The following is a 23483-nucleotide window of genomic DNA, read 5'->3' as shown; positions in this document are numbered from 1 at the left end:
TTGGCTCTGTGTTTATAATAAGATTTACTGAGTTCACCGATTGGCCGCTTTAATGGACCAGACTTAGAGAACCACTCCATGAAGGCCACAGACTGAGTCTATGACTGACATGCCACACGGGCCATTGTTGACGTCTACCGGACTCGGATAACGACCAAAACGAAAATTAAATTTTCAAAAACGCTGACCCACATCTCTGCTGCCTGCGTGCCGTTCGTGCGGCAGGCGAGCGAGGAGGACGACTTCGGCTCGGACCCGGTCAAGTGCAACTCCCACTCATTCGTCAACCACTACATGAGCGAGCCGGGCTACTACAGCTCGTGGCGACGCCAGCCCAAGGGGCTGTCGCGCTCGCCGCAGCCGTGCGGGCCCTACCTGGCCGACGCCGAGCACTCCGAGTCGGGCGACCGCACCCCGCCGGCCCTCACCCCCTCTCTGCCCCACCACCACCACCCCCACCACCACCACCCGCACCACCAGCACCACCCGCACCACCCGCAGCACGGCATGTACGTCTCATCGGCCACGGCCTCTTCCAACGGCCCTGCCGGTGGCGGGGGCGGCGGTGGCGGCGGCGGCGGCCCGGGGAGCGGCGCCGCCAGCCCGCTTGTTGGGCTCTTCGTGTCGGCGTCGGCGAACGGGTTGGGGCCCGGCACGCGGCCTCCGGTGGCCGGCTTCTCTTCCTTCGTTTAAGCCGAACGCCGAGACAACGCCGAGATTCGCGGTTTCCTGCGGTTGGATTTGACGCGATAGTTAGGATCATTACTACGTTCGTTTTGTACGAAGGAGCCGGGTTGGCAGGGTTTTTCAGGCGAACCAGCCTGGCGATGGAACGCGTGGCGTAGTCGTGAACTCAAGGCTCAATCCCAATTAAAGTTCGTGTCGCGAGTTGTTGGGTTTGTGTTGGCGCTGCTGGAACCCGCGCATGAAGGCTGCGAGCAGGCGTTTAGGCTCCACGCACGTCCAAATAGCTCGAGCGGCAGGATTTTTTTTGTTCCCGCTGCTCGGACCCTGCCTCCGTTCACGGCGCTGCCGCGGCTCCCTCGTGGTCGCTCGGTGCACGGACGCGCGTCCGCATCGTGCGAGACCTTGGTTCCTTGCCACACGTCGCTCGCCGGCGGCGACATCTACGACCTCTACGACACGCTCGATTGGCCTGGTACCACGACCGCCGCGCGTCGCGCCGTTGCTGTTCACCGTGGACTCGCGAGAGGTGCCCCTCCCCCGCCTTGCGGCCAGGTGGAGCGCCCAAGATACAAGATTATCGCTCGTCCTGCCGAGACAGCCCGGTTCGGGCTCCCCACGGGGTCGGTTTTATTTTTATAAGCTTCGCGCTCGCGAGGCGCACGTGGTACGCGCGGGAGGTTCCGTGAGCGGCTCGAGACGGGCAGGGTGGAATCACTCTGCCTGGGACGCGCTCGCGAGTATACCCACTCTGCACATGAAGGAAAGTTTTCACTGGTTTGTAAAAAAAAACACTAAAATGTCAAAAAATATATAAGATATATATTATAAAACTGCAGTGTATAGAACACCCTGCAACGTGCGAGCAGCAGATGATTTATTTTTAACCGAGGGGTGTGTGTTCGGCTAGGAGAGTTTCAGCGAGTGGCGCTTCGTGGGAAGGAGGAGAGTGGGGGGGGGGGATGGACGACGAGGTTAAATCGACGAGGGTTCGTTTTGCGCGTCGTTTGCCCGGAACCGATGTGCCCGCCGGAAGCGAGCAGGCACGCGACGGGCGCACGCGAGTGCATGGCGTCACTGTAAGCACGTGCGTTAGTTTCCTGTATTCACCTTGTCGGATAAAAAAAACACTAATCAATGTGACAATCTGTGAGATGCCTTGGGTTGCAGACTTTGCAATAAGAGTATATATACGCGTGTGTGTGTGTGTTGGCTGGTACAATGCTTATGTACCTGGCTTGAGTTGATTTAGAATTTAGATTTTTTTGTTTGTTTTACTTTTTGAATGTGGCCATAGTGTATGAACACGCCTGTCAGGATGGCTTCAATCGGTGCGGGAGCAACTCGAGATTCTATGAACGGACATTAGGTTCAGAAGTCCGAAACTAAGACAAGGTCAAGAGGTCATCACAACCAATGCCATTGATGGGCGTCCGAACGTGTCAGCTAAAGAGACCCTTCCTGAGCAGGGCTTGATTTCTCACTGAATATGTTCCATGTCGCTGCCACGTGGCAAGTAGCCACGGCCACATTGACAGGAATACTGGATGTGGTGTGCCGGGTGGGGAATATTTTCCATCCCAGACAGAACCGGCCGAAATTAAGGCCTGGCCCCTAGCGAAGTACAACGACCAAAGACTCTGGGGGCCTTGATTAGGATCACCGAGATCACATTGGCAGAGGTGTGCCTGTTGCTCATTGCTCCACCACCGTTACCATGATCATTCCGCTGTTGGATGAGGTCTCCCCAAGCCGTTGCCTTCAGTAAGAGTGCCGCGATTTAACAATCCACCCGGCACTTCCACACACGAGTTTATTTCCTCTCGATCACCAACGAGACCACGGCACGGTCAAACCGCCAGTCGACGGCAATGCAACCGAATTGCCAGTAAATCATCACGGCGCGGTTCTCTTGGTTAGGATCATTCAGCAGCTAGTAGAGTCACGTGTTAACTGAGTTCACGGAGCATCACTTTGGAGAGATGCACGCTTGAAATTACATCGACAGCCGGAGAGTGGAACGTGTGGATTCGAGAACATTCGCGGGTTACGTACTCAATTGCAGCTGCGAAGAGAGTGGGCTCTGGCAGGACGCGTCACGGCCGGATGGGGAGACGGTCACGGCCAGCGATGGAGCGGCAGCCACGGGGCGAAACGAGCCCGCGAGGACGTTCCGCCGTGGAGGTGGAGCGACGGGATCGGCTCGCGTGTTGCAAGTGCCGCGTGGATCATCGCAGCATCGCGAGAGGTGGCGACCGACTGGGAAGTCCTTCATCCAGCAGTGGATTAATGATGGAGAATCAAATTCACTTGGCCTCTGTAACTGAACCCCCCCCCCCCCCCATTGCCAACATGTCTTAGGTGTGAACTTTGTGAGGACGTGTCACTACATTCACCGTTCATCGTTTATTTGAAGTCACCTCCCTCGTTTACCAAAGCTGTTATTGTTACCTGTGAGAAAGCAATGATGATCTTACACAACGAGTTCCCGTGTCAGGAGACTTGAAGACAAGCCCAGACGTTTGGGTACCCCCCCCAACGACACCCCACCCCACACCCTCCTCCCTCCCTCCCCCCCGCATGGGATTGAGCCATGTTGACAGGTAGCGCTTACAACACCGACAAGTCGACAAGGGTTGTTTCTGCTTTGTCTTAACGCGCCGTGCTGTTATTTTGTAACGAAGCCGACCTAGGGGTGGGACCTGCTGAATGTGCGTCTCGAGGAGTTCTGTGCCGGTCCCGTAACGACTCTGGGGAGCCACTTCGCCGCCACGTTCCCCGTCGCTGCGTCTGGGGAGGTGGGGATCGGGGGGGTGGGTGGGCAATTCTGTGGACAATTGCGAGGTGTCTTCTTGGTTCTTTCGGTAAAGTCACGTAGAAGGGAAGTAATAAAATAATAAAAATAAAACATAATAAAACAATTCTCACGACGTTTCGGCCACAACGCAAGCAGCCATCCTCAGGCGAAGAATGAAACACCCCAAGCTTGGAGCGTATATTTAAGCTGGGTTAGAGGGGGGGGAGGTGGGAAGAAGAGCGCCTAAACAAAATAATTTGCATATCAAGAGGAATTCAGCATATGGAAAATGCGTAGGAGGTGGGCGGGGGGGGGTCCAAATCAATACTATGCCCGTGCATTATGCAGGATTAGCAGCATCAAAGGGGGGGGGGGGAAGGGGGGGAGCATTAACAAAGGAAAGGAATGTTAATAGTATGTAGCTGTAGTTACTAAACAACCACGTAAAAAACTACAGTATAAACTGCATGACAAACTAAAGTATAAACTACATAGCATCATCAGTAAACTTACTATACTCTACAATAAGCTGAGTTACTAACAGTAAGTAATACATGAAAAATTCTACGTTGTAAAAAATTATATAATATGCTTCCATCTAAACTTTATTCTCTTACATCACACGCGTCTATACCGTACTATATACTTCCATAGGCAAAACCAACATTAAATTACATACTGTATTGCTATAAACCACCCTATACCTTATACATTTTTAATATAACACTATGTATTATTCTACCCACCCTAATGTGTATCAAAATGGTTTATTACGTCCTTCCAGTGATTGCTAAGCCAGAATTTTTCATGTATTACTTACTGTTAGTAACTCAGCTTATTGTAGAGTATAGTAAGTTTACTGATGATGCTATGTAGTTTATACTTTAGTTTGTCATGCAGTTTATACTGTAGTTTTTTACGTGGTTGTTTAGTAACTACAGCTACATACTATTAACATTCCTTTCCTTTGTTAATGCTCCCCCCCTTCCCCCCCCCCCCTTTGATGCTGCTAATCCTGCATAATGCACGGGCATAGTATTGATTTGGAACCCCCCCCGCCCACCTCCTACGCATTTTCCATATGCTGAATTCCTCTTGATATGCAAATTATTTTGTTTAGGCGCTCTTCTTCCCACCTCCCCCCCCTCTAACCCAGCTTAAATATACGCTCCAAGCTTGGGGTGTTTCATTCTTCGCCTGAGGATGGCTGCTTGCGTTGTGGCCGAAACGTCGTGAGAATTGTTTTATTATGTTTTATTTTTATTATTTTATTACTTCCCTTCTACGTGACTTTACCGAAAGAACCAAGAAGATGAATCCCTGCAGTCACGAAAGCTTTAAATCGAAATTGCGAGGTGACTGGCTAGTACTACAACTTAAAGTTGAGCTCATCATCTACTTTGTACAGACGTTTCACTCTTTTATTGAGACGGTCGGGCTTGGAGGGGGGCTGGGTTATTTCGTTTGTTTTGGGGTTTCTCTATCGGCGTAGTGTCACCAACCGTTCCACTCTTGTTCCACCGTGACTCCACCATTCATTCCCGCTTGCCACTCGCTCGCCGTGTACCTCCAGCTCTCTCGATATGCTTTGAGTCTCATCACACGTGGCGACGGCCATGTTCAATATAATTTCACAGTTTCGTAGCAATGTGTCGAAGGCGGTGTGCGTGCGTGCGTGCATGCGCGCTGCAATGCCCGAGTAATATTTTGTTTTTGTTTTTATTATCGCATAGGGGTTTGTCGTTTTAACTTGAAATCAAGGCTGTGAAAAAATAAGAGCGGGTCCATTTCTGGGGTCTCCCATACCAACCACGCGTTTCTGTTCTGCTGCCGGTGGTGTCGTTGCGTGCGTTGCGAGCCTACGGATTGAGGGATTTCATTGAGGATCATAAATCATATTATTATTGTTCTGTTTTCTATGGTTGTTGATGCCATTCTGTTAAAGGGAGATGTCGCATGACCCGTGTGGAGTGTGACCCGAGTGAGATGACCCAGCGGAGACCCCGGTTTTACCCATGCGTTGTGGGGGGGGGGGGCTGAACACGGAACGGGGGATTTTGAGTTTGCCCAGAGTGGAGTGTACAAATTAAAGTGTTTTGCAAATTACTTTTCTTCGCGTTGCCTTGATATTTAGGGTCCAACCAGCGACAACGAGCCAGCTGGGTCTAGGAAAGGTATCTCACTACCGTCGACCATGTCCATAATAATGTCTCAGTATCAAAGTATTAGAAACAAGAATAGGGTTTACCCGTTTTGGCAATAAAAACAGGCGTTAAGATGTTCAAACACCAAATAGATAGCTTTTTCAGAGAATCAAGTCTGTATTAACCACACGTACCAGAATGGGTAAGAACTTTTTTTTATTTTTCATACTTTGACACTGGCAGAACGGTCCCATGATATTGCTACTCACCCCGAGCTATGGATGATGCTCTCGCAACATGCGATGTCTTTGTGCCGTTCGCCTTTTGGCGTTCTCTGGTCTGACACTGGTGGTGAGACTAAAGAAGGCCGTCTCGAGTGGAGGCCAATCCGTTTGAAAGACAATGCATATATAATTATCAGAGCATGTTTGTTTGCATGTTCACCACAATCACGTGTGGTTAATGCAGACTTGATTCCTCGCAAAAATGGTTCTATTTTGTGTTGGAACATCTTGCTTGACGCCTGTTGTATTGCCAGAAAGGATAAACCCCTATTAGAAATTTTTTCAACAATAATAATAACATCACCGACGTTCTGGAAAAGACGAATGAATATCGAATGCTGTACTCACATTTGTTTTACTTGGGCAAGAAAACCACGACAAGGAAAGACGGTGGTCGATTTAACAAAACTTGCCGATTGCAATGGCATCCAAAGGGTGGGGAGGGGGGGAGAACGTGGCCGACAGGACGAGCAGTGGGGAGATGGAGCGACGAGGAGCAGTTGATACGAAGGTTACGGATGTTGGCATCGCAGCACCATGAGGGGTGGTGATGGTGTGGAGAGATGGTGTGGTGTCGTGTGATGGTGTGGAGACATGGTGTGGTGGTAATGGTGTAGAGAGATGGTGTGGTGGTAATGGTGTGGAGAGAAATGGTGTGGTGGTAATGGTGTGGAGAGATGGTGTGGTGTCGTGTGATGATGTGGTGGTAATGGTGTGGAGAGATGGTGTGGTGGTAATGATGCGTAGAGAAATGATGTGGTGTGGTGGTAATGGTGTGGAGAGATGGTGTGGTGTCGTGTGATGATGTGGTGGTAATGGTGTGGAGAGATGGTGTGGTAGTAATGATGCGTAGAGAAATGATGTGGTGTGGTGGTAATGGTGTGGAGAGATGGTGTGGTGTCGTGTGATGATGTGGTGGTAATGGTGTGGAGAGATGGTGTGGTAGTAATGATGCGTAGAGAAATGATGTGGTGTGGTGGTAATGGTGTGGAGAGATGGTGTGGTGTCGTGTGATGATGTGGTGGTAATGGTGTGGAGAGATGGTGTGGTGGTAATGATGCGTAGAGAAATGATGTGGTGTGGTGGTAATGGTGTGGAGAGATGGTGTGGTGTCGTGTGATGATGTGGTGGTAATGGTATGGAGAGATGGTGTGGTGGTAATGGTGTGGAGAGATGGTGTCGTATGATGGTGTGGAGAGAGACGGCGTCTTCTCAACTTTGCTACGCTGCCGAGCGTGACCCGGTAGCGCCGTGACACGGGGCACGCATCACAAATCGGCGCAGACTAAATACAACTCCGTTGATTTCACGCAAAACAATTTCAATGGTGAGATATTTGCACACCAACCCGCTTTGACCATAACGGTGAAGTATGGTCAAAACACTCCCTAAGACCGCTATGGCGTGAGGCGGGCACGCCGGGCCCCACGAGGCGGGCCACGTTCCAGGGGGCCGCGCGCTCCGTCGTCGGCCGTGGCGCTCGGACGGACGGACTCTGCGTCCTCGGGGTAGATGAGAGGAGGCTCTGTGGCCACGGGGACAGGGAAGGAAGACCCCGGGGGCTCGGGAAGGGTGCGCGAGATGGGGAAGAGAGGTGGGGTGGCAGCTGGGTGGGTGAGGGGCGCCATTCGCCACTAAGCTTAAGATTATTTGGCTGCTCTAAATGAACTTGAACATCTTCTTGGTTCTTTCGGTAAAGTCACGTGACTTTACCGAAAGAACCAAGAAGATGAATCCCTGCAGTCACGAAAGCTTTAAATCGAAATTGAACTTGAACAGTTAAGGGGGCGGGGGGGGGGGTCTATAGCTGAGGGCGTGGTCTATAGAATAGGCGTGGTCTATAGAATGGGCGTGGTCTATAGCTGAGGGCGTGGTCTATAGAATAGGCGTGGTCTATAGAATGGGCGTGGTCTATAGCTGAGGGCGTGGTCTATAGAATGGGCGTGGTCTATAGCTGAGGGCGTGGTCTATAGAATGGGCGTGGTTTAAGTTGAGGGGGCGGAGTCTACACGCTGAGGGTCACGTGGTGCAGGCAGGCTTTGGACACCTGCACGAGATGGCGGCTAAGTCGGGTGAGTGGATCTCGTCTTGTGCAATCGCCTACCTCGTTAAACTGCACGCTTGCTTTTTAAATTTATTTTAAATTGGACATCCTCCTCGTCGTTTTACTGAGGCGACCAGAGCCGCTGTGGTTCGGGTTCTCCGCGTCTGGTGCGAGGAGAGACGCAGGGCCGGCGTCTGCGGCCTAGGCTAGGCGTGACCCCCAACGAGTCACCTTGTGCTGCCCGCACCGGTGGCCACATCGGCGGCCACAGTCACCCCCCTCAAACCATCACGGGGTTTTAGAAAGTCCACCACGGTGTGTCTCGTCTACCCTGGGCGGCTCCGAGTCCGTCGTGTTAATTCCACATTGCTACGGTGGGTGACCGGTCTGTCCGTGATCATCAAATGCTGCCATCTGCCGCAGTGGTAAGGCTTTAACATCGCTCTCACCGTCTCTCACGATACTGCGTTGTTAGTTATTATAGTTACATGCAAACTAGCTGATTCCATAGCTCCATCTCCCAGGTAGATGTGTACCCGAACGCGTTCCATTCCTTTGCTGCCAATAGCGTCATCCTTTGACCATCGCTCATCTATGCGGTAAGGGAGTGATTAAGCGTTCGCGATTATACAGCCATAATTGCTGTACTCGTAAACAATTACCGTTATAACGAGACCAAGTTATCCCTCCCGGTCTACCCAGGGCGGCTCTGGTTCTCGGGCGTGTTAATGCCACACTGACATTGAGTGGGTGACCGGTCTGTCCGTGACAGCCAAACGAACCGCCCCTCACTGTGGCACAGTCACGGATTTCATGGATCGACTTGAAGGGATGATTGTTTTTTGTTGGTCGACCTAATTTGACCCGACAAATGAGAAGTCTGCATTGCTGCAGAGAGGCTGTAAGTAAAGGTATACTACTGGAACAGGAAGACGAAGCAGGGTTGTCATCCTGGCTATGGAGACGTTGGACCGAACGCGTACAAAGTCTTTTAAGATATTGCCCACCCCCCACCTGGTTTACATTGATAGACAACCCAAAGGAAATGACTGGTACAAATAATGGGAAGCTAAAATAACAGACTTCAAATGAAGTCTATTGAAACGACCTTAGATGGTGACATTCACAGGGCTAAGGCCGATACAATTATGGCAGTATGATCGTTGGCGTGTCCGCTCAATATAATACCGTAATGTTTATCGTCTTATCAACCCAATGCTGGATCAAGGCCTCTGCAATCCGTGTAATTCGTAGGTTCTATTTGACCATACTTCACGCGAGTCGTGAAGATGGGGAGCATAGACACGGTGGCATAGAAGTACAGTACAACACATTCTTGCTGAAACTGCTCATCACTGCCCAGCACTTAGTCCCATGGTCGCCAGGGTGGGGAGATATTAACTACCTCGCCTGGTATACAGGAGGTTGTGGGTTAGATCCCGACCTTGACGCCTGCGTACTGTATTTGGAGTTCGCGTCTTCTCCCCGTGGTCGCGTGGATTTTTTCAGGGTCATCGGGTTTTCCCTTCATATTTAGAAACATGCGCGTTTATTTTTATTATTTGGCTGCCATACATTTCAACGTGATAATCCACTTCGTTGAGCTTATCATTTGTGTCGAGGTCGCTTCTGAACAATAGCTATGGAGCTCAGTGGGCCTTACCCTGTAAAATGTATTAGTTTTTACAATAGTGGGCGGCAGGGAAGCGACGCTCACAACAACTATCGGAGCGCCGGGTGGATAAAATACGAGTTGGCGCAGTAGGGGGCACAAGTGGTGCATCTGCAAGTCGTCTCAGTCAACCCATCGCACCTGGGTCTGTCCCCGTGACCTGCTAGCAGCGAGCCTTTGACACTTCACGTAACCTCTAAGTGCACTTGGCCTGGAACGAGCACCGGTTTTCCGCTGGTTGTACTGCAGGCATCCCTGGGTACACAGAGCTCACCGCTGCTCGTCTCGTCTTGTTTTGCCGCAGTTGCTCTGGCCGAGCGGAGGCTGCTGGACGTGAAGCTGGGGGAGCTGCCCGCCTGGGTCGGCACCTGCGACCTCACGCCCAATGGGTTCATCCGCGGGGTCCGGCGAGGTATGTGTGGCGCGCTGTGACCGCGTGCAGATAGCACGCACAGCCTGGGTGGCTATGCAGACCACGCATAGCAATACAGACCACGCGGACTTGAGTGTCCATGCAGAGGAAACATTGTGACCTCTCACTGAGCCGAGATTGAATGTGGGAAAGTTTACATCTCTTAAATGAGCCCCTGTTTTTAAACCACCAACGATAATATTCTTCTCAGGCGTCTTATGTATCCTGTGATGGTTCCAACGAGGGTTAATAATCGATTTTAGAATAATCGATTCCAAAAGTTATGGGATCGATCGTTGAATTAAATTCAACTTTAGTAACTGTTGAACCGATTGGCACGCGCAAACGTTCAAACCGCGTTCCGTGATCTAATGCGACCAGTCGACGGCAGCCACCGTGAAACACCAGCGGCAGGGCCCATCAGCCGTCGCGCGGTTGGGTAACATCTCTGTTTTGCTGTAACTGCAATGAATGTGGATGTGGTGAAGTTGAATTAACGTCACACGCGTGGTGACTGCGATGCCGTGCGCCGACCTGTGCTCGCAGGCTATAACCGCTACATGAACAAGTACATCAACGTGCGCCGCGGCGGCCTCGGGGGCGTCACCATGTTTTTGGTGGGCTACGTTACCCTGAGCTACATCTTCTCGTTCGACCACGTCAGTAAGTGGAAACAGTGACGCGGCCCGGCAGTCAACGCGGTTCCATGCCAGCACATTGCATACAGCATGTCCCGTGTATAGATAACCCTCCAGAATGAATAGGGGGAAATTAAATTTAAAAAAAGTCTGTGTCTCCAACCAATATTAAGCTAATTCTTACATCTTTCAACACTCTGTAAGATATGGAGCCATTGCCTTCACAGTATTTAATCATTTCCCATGGTTTTTTCGGTAAAGTCACTTAGATAGTATTTAATCACCTGTTGATAAGAAAGTAAGTGGGTCTAAATTTCACTGCAGGGATTTATATTCTTGGTTCTTTCGGTAAAGTCACGTAGAAGGGAAATAATAAAATAATAAATATATAACAATAAAATTCTCACGACGTTTCGGCCGCAATGCAAGCAGCTGTCCTCAGGTGAAGAAACAGAGCTGTTGGAAAGGCATAGTAAGTGGGTCATTAGCAGTCAGTGGAGTGTCTATAAATAGATCACCCTGTATAATATTAAATTGTTTCCTATCTGCGAAATAGCTTCAACAACCCAGGTATCTGAAGTACTGTTGAAAACCTATTGCTCACATCTAACTAGCTGGACAGATGATAGCCCTTTCGTCTTCCTGTTGGTGCCAAACAAGTCAGTCTGCCAGTCCAGGCACTCCCCCACTCCTCACGAACCCACACTGACCAGCATGGCGAAGTCTGGTCAACCAACCCCCAATGAAAAACACAGTGTGGAAGAGGGCTTCATCCAACTGTGGTTTGACAAATAGCTGTAAGTTATCGTGCGTAATGGGTTCACTTGACCCCTGCAGCTGCTAGATACCGTTACATTAACCACGTAAAAATTATAATCGATAATTGAATCGCGAGCCTGAATCGCTACATGTCATAAAATCGCTAGGAGGGGGGGTGACTCGTTCCACCCCCTCATAGTGATGCCCGCATTTTGCTGTGTTCCTGGTGGTCGTCCTGCCGTAGCGTTAAGGGGCAACCTCCGTGCGTTCCCAAAACCGCGTGGGTAAATTTACAGTGGTCCGCATGTGACGGATGTTTTTTTGTTTAAATTGAGAAGGGGGGAGGGGTTAATAAAAAAAAAACAAATGAAAATGGCACTCAAAAAGCAAACAAATGTAACGGCATGCAAAGCGACCTTGTTAGCTGTGCCTTCACGCAGCGCATGACCCGCCACGCGCCTGGCAGAGTGGTGTAGTTTACCCCGCAGGAACTACTGCAACCTTGGATTGTGCATTCAAGAATTCGACTCGTGTGCGAGTTTCCTTCGGTGGTTTCGGCGATGTGTGTTTACCCCGTCTTTTGTATTGCTCTTATTAAACATGGAAGAGACGAGGAGAGGTAAATACTGGGATTAGAAACGTAAATAAAATTGTCCCGGCAACAGTATTCGGAGGACACACTTGTGCCCTGCGGCAGGCCAAGCTGCACGCACGCCTTTTCGCTCTTTCAAGGGGGCGCCCTTCCTCCTCCAACCCAGCTTAAATATACGCTGCCAAGCCTGGTGGTGTTCATTCAGACGCTGTCTTTCCGACAGACCTGTTCTTCACCTGAGGACGGCTGCTTGCGTTGTGGCCGAAACGTCGTGAGAATTGTATTTTATTATGTTTTATTATTTTATTATTTCCCTTCTACGTGACTTTACCGAAAGAACCAAGAAGAAGGGGAACGATTTCAATTTAAAGCTTTCGTGACTGCAGGGATTCATCTTCTTGGTTCTTTCGGTAAAGTCACGTAGAAGGGAAATAATAAAAATGAAACTAAATAAACTCTTATTATTTACCTTCTACGTGACTTTACCGAAAGAACCAAGAAGCAGGGGAACGATGTTATTCGTATTCTTTGCTTCCACTCAACTTGCGCGACACAAGCCCCGCCCGCCCGCCGGAGGGCAGCACTTGCACGTGACTTTAATCGGCCTCCCACGTGTCGAGATCGCTGCTGCGCGACAAGAGTGCGGACACACGGGGAGGGAGGGATCCACACACAACGATTGGTGGCTGTAAATGTCCATGTTCCCGTTAAAGATATTATTTTGTTAAACCCGGTGAGAACTCAAGGTAACAAGGATGGTAAAATATTCAATAGTGGTCTGGGCCACGAAAATATTACCAAAACGGCATGGCATAGTTACTCGATTAATAGCTATTCTCATGTTCACAGCACATGCACAGTATAGACTCGTATGTGATAGAAGCAATGACTTGCATATTGTGCACAATGCGCAAATGTTACCTTCAGACTGATGTACATAACAATAGAATAATGTAGACAATACATGTCATACAAACGAGGCAAAATAAATATTAATTTAATCGTGGACCCTATATAATAAAGCTAATACAGTCTGAACATGTATAGAAATGTACAACTACACGATACACAAATACTGCGCTCGCTATGAGCAGTTAATTAGCGCGGAATATAGGATGGTCAGATATGCGACATTGTACTTTGTGGGTCTTCGGTGTGATTGTGCTAACCGGTACCGTGTGTTCTGCAGAGCACGATCGTTGGAGGAAGTACCACTGAGGTTGCTGTGGAGTCGGGGTACCCGGTGGTTCACCAAGTCGAGCCCGGGGCCGATGGGCAGTGCCCGTTTCCGCGTCCAGATCCCCCGAGGCCCGGGGTCCAAATCTGAGTGCAATTGTATCCTGTTGTGACAGTAACAATAAAGATGAGTTACACTTACCCGTGACTCGACTCTCCGTCTCGGTGTTGTGTGTTAGAGGGTTGAGACTGTGACGGGTGGACCACGTGAGTGTGAGCAGTTTGTGTGTGTATAGGAGTTGTATGTATGATAGCATTGGGTGTATCGGAGATGTGTGTTTATGGGTTGTGTGTATGGAATGGAGAACAGGTAATCGATGGTTACCGGTTTACCATTTGTCCTTTAACAACCCTCGTTCGGAGTAAGTATCTAGTCGGCTAGTTTAAGGGAAGGGATAGTGTTAGTGCCTGGTCGGCTTATGTGATCCTCACCAGAGCAGAATAAAACTAAAATTCCAAATAGATTTAATAGTAAAAAAAATGAATCGTGCAATACATTTTTTTTACTGCAATGTGTTGAAAATTGCTGTGTTTTGTGGAAAACACCAATACATGTACACGAGGTCAAATTAGGAGGCGCGTATGATTTCGGAAGCACAGATGTAAACAAAGTACCAAAGCACGTCTGTGCCTGCAGGCCCCATGTTTTATTAGGGTCTCCCCTCCCCCCATTGCCAAGGATGGACTTTTCCTTCGTCTGCGTTTCATTCCTCATCTGCTTTCCACTTCTGGCGTTGGAAGTCGTGTGGGCTGCGGCCGTGACCTCGCCTATTTTTACTTATGGAACTCCAGAAAAGTTCCAGTTATCCTACAAAAGCACACGGTCAGGAACCCTGCTGCTGTCATATCTGGGATGGGGCACACAGTTTCTCACTGCTGCATCGGATAGAATTTGGAGTAAAGTAGCAATCGGGTGTGTTTGATTTTCCACAACTCGTTGATTCACTCCAGTTGCTCATCGGTGGTCCGTCCCCTCTTTATCACTCTGCTATCGCCACTACCGCAGTTACGGTTCCCGTGAACTTCGCTCACTGATTCATCCAGCCATGTTGAGCACGCGTCATCTCGCCCACACTGTTAAACCACCACAACACTGCAGGTCGCAACGACACACCCAACCGGTGCACGCTGCTTCTCTCGTACCACTCGACTTAGGAATTCCCTCATCCATCTCCTCTGCTCCCGAGCGCTTACGATCTTACTCAATTCGGAGTTATCTGGTGGAAATCCACTGCGTGAGTCATTGTGGAAGGCATTCGCTGTGAAACCGACACCGCCAAACATGGACGTGTTCTGCGTGAGCATCTGGCCCCGCCAAGTCTGTAAGATTCCTGGTGAAGGCTGCCGATAAGATTTTAGGATGGACGGTCCCCAATTCGTCCTCCCCTCTACGCATTACCCTTGCACCCATCCTTTACTAAACATCAATCTTCTCATCCTACTCTACTCTTCCTCCAGTGCTCTACTGGCCCCACTTCTCACAATTTCTCTTCCAGTTAGTCGCCCTCTACAAACCCGACTCCTCTCCTACCATTCCTACTCTACTCCCCATAACCATCCACTCATTTTTAATATTCTTGGTTCTTTCGGTAAAGTCACGTAGAAGGGAAATAATAAAATAATAAAAAGATTCAACACTTCTCCCCACGCTCTCCCCACCTTCTTCCCACTCCTCCCCACACTCCCCAAGCTCTCCCCAACACTCCCCTGGGTTGATCTTCTAACGACGAAGCCCCATGAAGCACCCTAAACCGCATCCCACTGCACAAAACCGTGGCAGTTGAAGCGTGCGGGACACCCTGATGACGCACAAATTACAACTTTAAATTATATATTTTTTAAAACCTCGTAGCAGTGTGTAGCAACTTGTGGGTCATCCGGAACGGACCGTAACACAGTGCATCACGAACGCGAATCAACCCCAACCCACAGACACGAATGAGACATCAGCAGCGAGCACACTCCGCTTGCTCCGGACGGCTTGGCCGCCAAAGATGCGACGATTGCAGCTGGCCACAGAGACATCATTGGTTGTCGTCAATCTGACATTGCACAGTTGTTTGCTTCTGCATCTTACACGTGCGGTCGTACAAAAAGTAGAAGACTCGCCTCCTCCCCCCCCCACACGCTCTGATTTATAGCGATTATTCGTTTGATGGTGACTTTGTGTATTTCATATCGGAATCGCATCCAGTGATGTTGCTGCTGGCGGCAATAAAAGTTGTTTAAAAGTCAAAAGTCTCTCTCCCCTTCTCCCCACACTCTCACTCCCCATGCAGACACTCACAATCTCCCATCCCCACTTAAAGACAACGACCTGTGACAGGCTGTAGGGGCAAGTTCTATTAGCGAGCAGCACCTATGAAGGTACACGAGGGGGTGGGTGGACAGCACCACGCCCGGCCGCCTTTGTCTCCCCAGCAGCGACGATTACACGCCTGCAGCGGGTACTCATTTTAGACGGAGTCAACCTAGGGGTAGGCACGTTCAGAGATATCCGTCGTCGATGTCATCGATCGGATTCGCAGCTCGGTGCGCTAACCACTGCGCCACCGCTCCCCGACACAACGTTCATCGCACACCAAAGATAAAGGTCCCCCGTATAGCCTCAACAGACTGTTGGGGCAAGTGCTGTTAGCGAGTAGCGCCTACGAAGGCCGGCACGGCACACGAGGGGGGTGGGTGGCCAGCACCACGCCCGGCCGCTTTTGTCTCCCCAGTGGCGATGTTTACACACCGGACCAGGTACTTATTTGAGGCTGAGTCTACCTAGGGGAAGCCCAGTACCGGTTCAGATAATTGTCTCTGGGTTGTTGGTGGCCGTGAGCGGGAATCGAACTCGGGTCGCCGGGCTCGTAGTTCAGCGCGCTAACCGCGGCACCACCGCTCCCCACATCCAGACACTCCCACACACACTCCTCTCTCTCACACACTGCCCACACACACTCCTCTCACACACCCCCCACTCACACCAACTCCCACTCACACACTCCTCTCTCTCACACACTCCCTACTCACACACTCTCCCACACACACACTCCTCTCTCACACACACTCACACACTCTCCCCTCCCACACACACACACTCCTCTCTCTCACACTCCCCACTCACTCACTCCCCACTCACTCCCCACTCACTCACTCCCCACTCACTCACTCCCCACTCACACACTCCCCACTCCCCCCACCCACTCACACACTCCCCTCTCACACACACTCCCCTCCCACACACACTCCCCACTCAAACACTCTCCCCCACACACACTCCCACACACACATTCCCCACTCCCCCCACTCACGCACACACTCCCCCCACTCACACACTCCCCACTCACGCACTCCCCTCCCACACACTCCCCACTCACACACTCCCCACTCTCCCCACTCACTCACACACTCCCCTCCCACACACTCTCCCCATCCCCCCACCCACTCACACACTCCCCCCACTCACTCACACACTCCCCACTCTCCTCACTCACTCACACACTCCCCTCCTACACACTCCCCCCACCCACTCACACACTCCCCACTCCCCCCACACACACTGCCCACTCACGCACTCCTCTCTCTCTCCTCTCTCTCACACACTCCCCATTCACACACACACTCCCCACCCCACCCACTCCCACCCACACTACCACACACACACTCCACACTCCCCACTCCCCCCACACACTCCCACACTCACACACACACACTCCTCTCTCTCACACACTCCGCATTCACACACACACTCCCCACCCCACCCACTCCCACCCACACACACCCCCCACCCACCCACTCACACACAGAGAGAGACGCGTGACGCTGCCTCAGTTCTGTTTGGGGGCAGCCCAAGACAGCGAACGACCCCCCAGATCAGGATGAGGGAGGCTGCGAGGGAGACGGTGGGTTGGTGAGGCAGGCAGGCAGGGAGGAGGGTTGATGATATCTGCTGAGGATATCTGCTGAGGAAGGTTGTCTCAAGTTAACGAGAGAAGCTGGCGAGGGTGAGTGGGCGGTGAATCGGTGATGGAGGCCCTCCCGAGTTGGTGATTGCGTGAGGGAGGGAGGGCGGCTAAGGGAGGTGAAGCTGTGGGGCTGGTGGTGAGGTAGAGCAGTCTGCGAGGCTAGAGACGAGGTCGTGGTGGTGGTGGTTGTTCCTGTGAGTCGGCATGGCCGGGACCCAGGAGCTGCAGCGGTGGTGCCGGCATCAGACGCGGGGCTACCGCGGCGTGAGCCTGCGGGACATGGGCGCCTCGTTCAGGGACGGCCTCGCGTTCTGCGCCATCCTCCACCGGCACAGGCCCGACCTCGTGTGAGTGGAGATTACCACCCCCTGCCACACACACACACAGCTCTGCGTGTTGTGTTGTGTGTTGTGCTGTGTGTTGTGTGTTTGTGCTGTGTTTGTGTGCTGTGTTTGTGTTGTGTGCTGTGTTTGTGTGTTGTTTGTGTACTGTGTTTGTGTGCTGTGTGTGTTGTGTGCTGTGTTTGTGTGCTGTGTTTGTGTGTTGTGTTTGTGTGCTGTGTGTGTGCTGTGTGTGTGCTGTGTGTGTGTTGTGTGCTGTGTTGTGCTGTGTTGTGTGCTGTGTTGTGCTGTGTTGTGTGCTGCGTTGTGTTTGTGTGTTGCGTGTGTGCTACGTTGTGTTGTGGTTTTGTTTGTGTTGTGTGTGCTGCGTTTCGTTGTGTTTGTGTGTTGTGTGTGCTGCGTTTCGTTGTGTTTGTGTGTTGTGTGTGCTGCGTTTCGTTGTGTTTGTGTGTTGTGTGTGTGTTGTGTGTGCTGCGTTTCGTTGTGTTTGTGTGTTGTGTGTGTGTTGTGTTTGTGTGTTGTGTGTGCTGCGTTTCGTTGTGTTTGTGTGTTGTGTGTCCTGCGTTGTGTTGTTTGCGGGCCTCGTCTTAGAATCGGTTGTGTGCAGTAGTGGTGTTTGCTGTGAGGCTTGTGGTGTTATTGTATGGATTTTGTTACTGTGTGGCTTGTACTGTATTGTTATTGTGGCTTGTTACTGTGAGGCTTGTGTTACTAAGAGGCTTGTGTTACTGTGTGTCTTGTGTTACTAAGAGGCTTGTGTTACTGTGAGGCTTGTGTTACTAAGAGGCTTGTGTTACTGTGTGCCTTGTGTTACTAAGAGGCTTGTGTTACTGTGTGCCTTGTGTTACTAAGAGGCTTGTGTTACTGTGTGCCTTGTGTTACTAAGAGGCTTGTGTTACTGTGTGCCTTGTGTTACTAAGAGGCTTGTGTTACAGTGAGGCTTGTGCTGTTATAGTGCGCGTTGTGTAGCCGTGTGGCTTGTGTTTTTGTGGCTTGTGTTTTGTGTTATTGTGTGGCTTATATGGCTTGTGTTGTGTGGCTTTTGTTCTCATTGTGTGGGTTGTGTTGTGTGCGCTATTATGTGCCTTTTTATTGTGTCTTTGTCGCATGTGTCACTGCATGCATTGTTGTTATTGTGTCTGTGTTCATGTGACTTGTCTGTTTGAACAGAACGTGGTGGGCTATACTCTACTGAACTGTACGGGCACACAGATGATTGTTGTGTGTGGCTGCGGGTTTGTGTACTGCGTTGTGTATGACCTTGTGCTGTGTTGTGTCCTGTACGCATGTAATTGTGGCGTGTACTGTGTGTGGCGTACACGTGTGCTGCTTGTGTGTTTACTGTGTGGTGTACTGTCTAATGTGTTGAGCAGCGTGTGTCGCATACTGCTACAGTGTGTATTGTGTTGTGTATGTTATATACCCTCTGTGTGTTAATTTTGTTTTTAATGTACATTGTGCATACCATTAAGTGTTTGAGTTTTACACTTTTCTGTTGTGTACTCTATTGCACTGTTAATGTTATTAAGTGTGTACTTTGTTGTGCACGCAACACTATGCTGCGTGGTTGACTTGTGTGTGTATATGTGATACACCCTGTGTGTACGTATTGTGTCCTTGCTTTGTGTATGTATCAAACCCGGTGTTGTGGTGTACTGCCTAGTGTAGGCATAAGACTCAAGCCGGCATGACTTATGATTGGACACTGAATGGTGGCTGATGTGACGTGTAAACAATTGATTTATTTTACATTTATTTTGTATTTGAAGATAGCCAATGTGGTTAACACTTGTGACTCACAGCCAGAAGCATCTGGGTTCAATTCCACTCTCGGGCATTCGTCTGCCTTTCCCATTGTTTGTGGAGTTTCGTGTGTTCTCTCCCTCCTCTACATGAGCTGACTGTGGTATTGGCCAAACACCCCAATGGTGAAGACAACCCTCTGCATGTCAACTGCTGTACTCGGTTGGGATTCCACAGAGTAACATTGCCCCCCCCACCCACGCGCAGGACCCTCCTGAGTAAAGCGCCTTGAGACTCGTGGAAGGTTTCCTGTGTAAACAAGAGTAAATAATAATAACAGCGTGAAGGGGTCAAATGCGTGAAGGGCGCGTATAGTTCGCTTATGTTGTTGTGTACCCTGTGTGTGTGCGCGTTGTGTGGTGTGTTTTTGTCCGACTGCCAGCAATCTGACACCAACTCTTTTGTCCCAGCTCCAGCCGTGTCTGCGGCACGGGTCTGGTTTCTCAGTGGAGTGAGAGAGAGAGTGTGTGTGTGTGCAAGCCAGTCCCATCACCTCCACCGTCTCCTCTCCCCTCGCATACCCGGCTTGTCCCATTAATCACAGGCGGCGTCTCCTTTACAAAGAATGAGAGACCACCCTGGGCGTACGGTGACGTTGCCAGCCACATGACACGTGGTGGGGAGCTAGCACGTGATGTAGTGCGCGTGTGTGTGTGTGGTGTGTGTGTGCATACCGAGAGTTAAACACACCACTCGACTCACAAGCTACACACCAACTAAACCCTTTACGCATCAGCCTCACCCGATACACACCAGCCTAGCCCGATAGCGCACTAACTTAGACCTATATACGCCCGCCTAGCCCTATACACAGCAGATGGACCCTATATACAACATCAGCCAAGCTCTGTGCACAACAGCATATCCCGATCTGCAACAACCTCTAAAACCCCTTTTCGCAACACCTGTGCAGGTGGGCACACCCGCTCACTGTTATCACCATACGTGGTTTTATCTCAGGCAAGGCCGTAATTATAATATATATTGGGGGGACACACATCCTCCCCAATATCCCCCCCAATATTCAAATATGCTCAAAATGTCCCCCCCAATATAGTGCTATAAAATAGATTTGTGTTCATGCGATTGTGGTTATGGTTGTACTTTATTAATCCCTAATCTCTGCCATTACATACAATGAATCAAGAAAAGGTAAAAAAGAAAAAACAGAGCAATGTAATACAATACACTATTAGACATTATTGCAATAAATAAATAATCCGTCCTATGTGTTAGTGAATTTTTAAAGATTTTTGGCAGGAAATGAGTTTTCAAATTTAGATTTTTTTTTCTGGGGGGGGGGACCCCAGACCCCCTGTAAGATTTGGTCCCCCCCAATGTTGACTCCATGGCTAGGACCTTGATCTCAGGTGTCCATTGTTATAAAGAGAGGCGCCGACTCAACGCCGAGCTCTCACCTTCCTCTCATTGTCCTCTGTGCCAGGTGAGAAGCGATTGAGAGCCGTGGCCTATCATCCGTGTGACGATAGAAACCTCGGAAATGTTTACAGTTCAATACTTTTATCAGTGCCCCTACCTTATTACAGACCAATTCAGACCTCATTGGTCACCCCCGTGCTCCTTATAAATCGCAACGTTCATCCTGAAAAGTCCCATCATCACAAGGGAGAAACACAAACAAATAGACAGAAATTATGTTACTAAACAAAAATAGTTTTATGTATTAACTTTGACAATTGGTGTCAATGATGCTACTTGTGCTATTGTCTGTGATCTTGCATGCTGATGCTGCTTGCTTGATATGTGGATACACACACATGTTGTAAATGTACAACAATAAACACAGAAAATTACGAAGGGTTAAACAATACACTTTCTTTATTTGACCGTATCATTATTTTTTGCGCCCGTATTGAAACGGCTGTATGCCGTATGGACCTGAAAATGCAATTTCCCTGTACAACAATACGGGTAAACGTATGGGTTGACAGGTATGCAGTCCTGTATATTTATACATTTTATACGGGGGTGGGACCGGGTTCATTTGAAGTGCTGTCATGACGCACACACGCGCAGTGACCTACTCTTGACAATGAATCCACAGGATCGCGTCGCTTTTACAGCAGACACTTCTCGCTCGCGTCTATTACAAGACGTTGCTTAGCGGGGGTGAGAATTTAGTCGCAGACTCCGTGTGCAAACAGTGGCGCAGGTACAAAACCACCACCCCAGTCGAACGCCGTGGGATTTTGTCTTTTTCCCAAGTTCCATTGCGCGGTTGTGCCATCGGCGTCATGTCACGAGGTGAAGAAGCGTCTGTTTGGAACTCTCTTTGTCAGGGCCGCGCATCACCACCAACACCCCTCCGTGTTGGAGAGCGTTCCTGCACAAGGCAACGTCCCAGGGCTCGCGTCTGTGATCTCTTTCAGTGAGCTCGGGAGTTGGCCTGCTGCACAGATGTTCGTCACGTGACAGCCAAACAGATTTTTTGTTGTTGTATTCTTAACATCTGCAATTGTGGGCAACTTAAGTGAAAACACTCATTTAATGTTTAAGCACGAAAATTAATCGCTAACCATTGAATCATAATTAATTTAATATGATGGGAGGAGGGGTTATTTGTGCAGCAATTTGGTGAACGGGCTGAGATAATCAACTCCGCTACGCATGAGGACACCGTGTAATCATGGGCATGGCGGCTTTAACCTGCATTTGAACCCAAGAGCTGCCGAAACTCTATACACATCAGCCAAGCTCTTGTGACCTGGCCTCTTTGACCACATGGTCCCCAAGTAGAGGGTTTCATTCATTGACTAAGACAGCCTTACAGTGCCTCTGTATGAGGTGAGATATGGCGGGTTTACAATGTGCCCCTGTTTCAAGGAGGAGGAGGAGGTTCGTGTATTGGGAAAGTATCTTGTGGCCACTCAACCTGGGACTGCTTTAGCTTGATGACTCTTTCAGATACGAGTTTAAATAGTGCCAAGACAGTGGTTCGTGCACCAAGCAATGAGCCGGGAAACCTGAGTTTGATTGTCCAGAAGGGCTGGCAACAATGAAAGCTGATATCTGACCCGGTTCTGGGCGTGTACCCCCTTCTAACCATCGTGGTGAAGTATGGTCAAACCATTCTAATGACCGACACTGCTTTGGAGGAGTGAGGCCTTCATTCAGCAGTCTTGCCACTGAACTGGAACTTTTAGAATAGTGCTTGCGTTGTTAATTTGCCACCCCAGGATTTTTACATTGCCCCCCCCCCCCACTGGGTCTGTGACCAATGTCAACATTACGATAGGAGACATTGTTATTTAATCCACAGATTGAGGTAGTTGTGAAAAGTAAAATCGAGATATTTTTCAATAACAGAATGTACACACGAGTGTGATTATCTCCGAAGCACGGCTGCCCATAGGCGGATGGCGTTTGTTGGCCCAGGATTTTATGTGTAGTTTTTGTAATTCGAACTGAAAAACGATAATGAAACGTCGGGCGTGCACGTTATTGTATCCGCCAGTTATGCTCGTGTTCCCCCAGAGCGGGTTGGTAAACGGACTGTGTGTTTGTGTGTGTCTATGTGTAACAATGGTGTGCATCGTATAGGGCTTTTAATTACAATTGTTTTCGATAATTATCACGATCGGTTGCAAATTTCTTGGAATCGATGATCGACTCCAGTTCAATTTTAGTGACGATTGAACGGAGCGGGACGTTGAAACCGCGCGTCGCGTTCCAGTGTGGATTGGCCGGCGGCAGCCACCGTGAGGCACCAGCGGCGAGGCCCCATCGGTCACCGCGTGGTGCGTTCCAACAAGACGCACACGGCTGGACATTTATTTTTATTCTTAAGCCATTTCAATGCGTGGCACACGAGTAATCAAATCGAGTGGTCATGTGACAAGGCAATACATACAATGTCTATTTTTTTTTAAATTAAATAACTTACAAGCATGTGTCAGTCCATTGCTGTTTGAAGGCCTCGCCACTCTTTTGTCAGTCATGGGACTTGTTTCACCATGCTTCATCACACTGGTCGGTTGTGGGGTTGGTGAAGATTGGTAAACTGATAATTATTCATCATAGATTTTTGGGTTAGGCGACATGATGATATGAACAAATTTGTGTTGTTAATACCCTCCACCACCCGACACAGTCTTATTAAATTG

General features: G+C 49.8%; 3 protein-coding genes across 4 annotated transcripts in view; all 3 read left to right on the top strand.

Moving 5' to 3' along the window:
* SDK2 (sidekick cell adhesion molecule 2) overlaps window positions 1–5556 on the top strand; it is a 315464-nt gene extending 309908 nt beyond the window's left edge. The window contains exons 45-46 of the mRNA XM_078872818.1: window positions 226–3528; window positions 4837–5556. Coding sequence (XP_078728944.1) covers window positions 226–693 — 468 coding nt within the window. The 3' untranslated portion in view covers window positions 694–3528; window positions 4837–5556. The remainder of the gene's footprint in view (window positions 1–225; window positions 3529–4836) is intronic.
* Window positions 5557–7874: 2318 nt separating this feature from the next.
* Window positions 7875–13410, top strand: LOC144944561 (ATP synthase F(0) complex subunit f, mitochondrial-like). The gene is made up of 4 exons (XM_078872822.1): window positions 7875–7981; window positions 9930–10037; window positions 10584–10700; window positions 13216–13410. The coding sequence occupies exons 1-4, from the start codon at window positions 7966–7968 to the stop codon at window positions 13242–13244; spliced, it is 270 nt and encodes an 89-aa protein (XP_078728948.1). The 5' UTR covers window positions 7875–7965; the 3' UTR covers window positions 13245–13410.
* Window positions 13411–16983: 3573 nt separating this feature from the next.
* The window catches only part of LOC144944552 (MICAL-like protein 1), a 40599-nt gene continuing 34099 nt past the window's right edge, over window positions 16984–23483 (top strand). Inside the window, exon 1 of one of the 2 annotated variants that reach the window (XM_078872802.1) lies at window positions 16984–17562. In XM_078872802.1, coding sequence (XP_078728928.1) covers window positions 17420–17562 — 143 coding nt within the window. In that variant the 5' untranslated portion in view covers window positions 16984–17419. The remainder of the gene's footprint in view (window positions 17563–23483) is intronic. The other variant, XM_078872801.1, reaches the window with a different exon arrangement.

The sequence above is a fragment of the Lampetra fluviatilis genome, chromosome 35 (genome assembly GCF_964198595.1).
Source record: "Lampetra fluviatilis chromosome 35, kcLamFluv1.1, whole genome shotgun sequence".
In the NCBI taxonomy this organism is placed as follows: Eukaryota; Metazoa; Chordata; class Hyperoartia; order Petromyzontiformes; family Petromyzontidae; genus Lampetra; species Lampetra fluviatilis.
This window is presented reverse-complemented; position numbering and strand designations above follow the sequence as displayed.

Excerpts from the sequence above, each read along its gene's own strand:
- LOC144944561 (XM_078872822.1), top strand. Across the intron at positions 10,038-10,583 it reads CATCCGCGGGGTCCGGCGAG|GCTATAACCGCTACATGAAC; the intron begins GTATGTGTGGCG and ends CTGTGCTCGCAG. Across the intron at positions 10,701-13,215 it reads CTTCTCGTTCGACCACGTCA|AGCACGATCGTTGGAGGAAG; the intron begins GTAAGTGGAAAC and ends TGTGTTCTGCAG.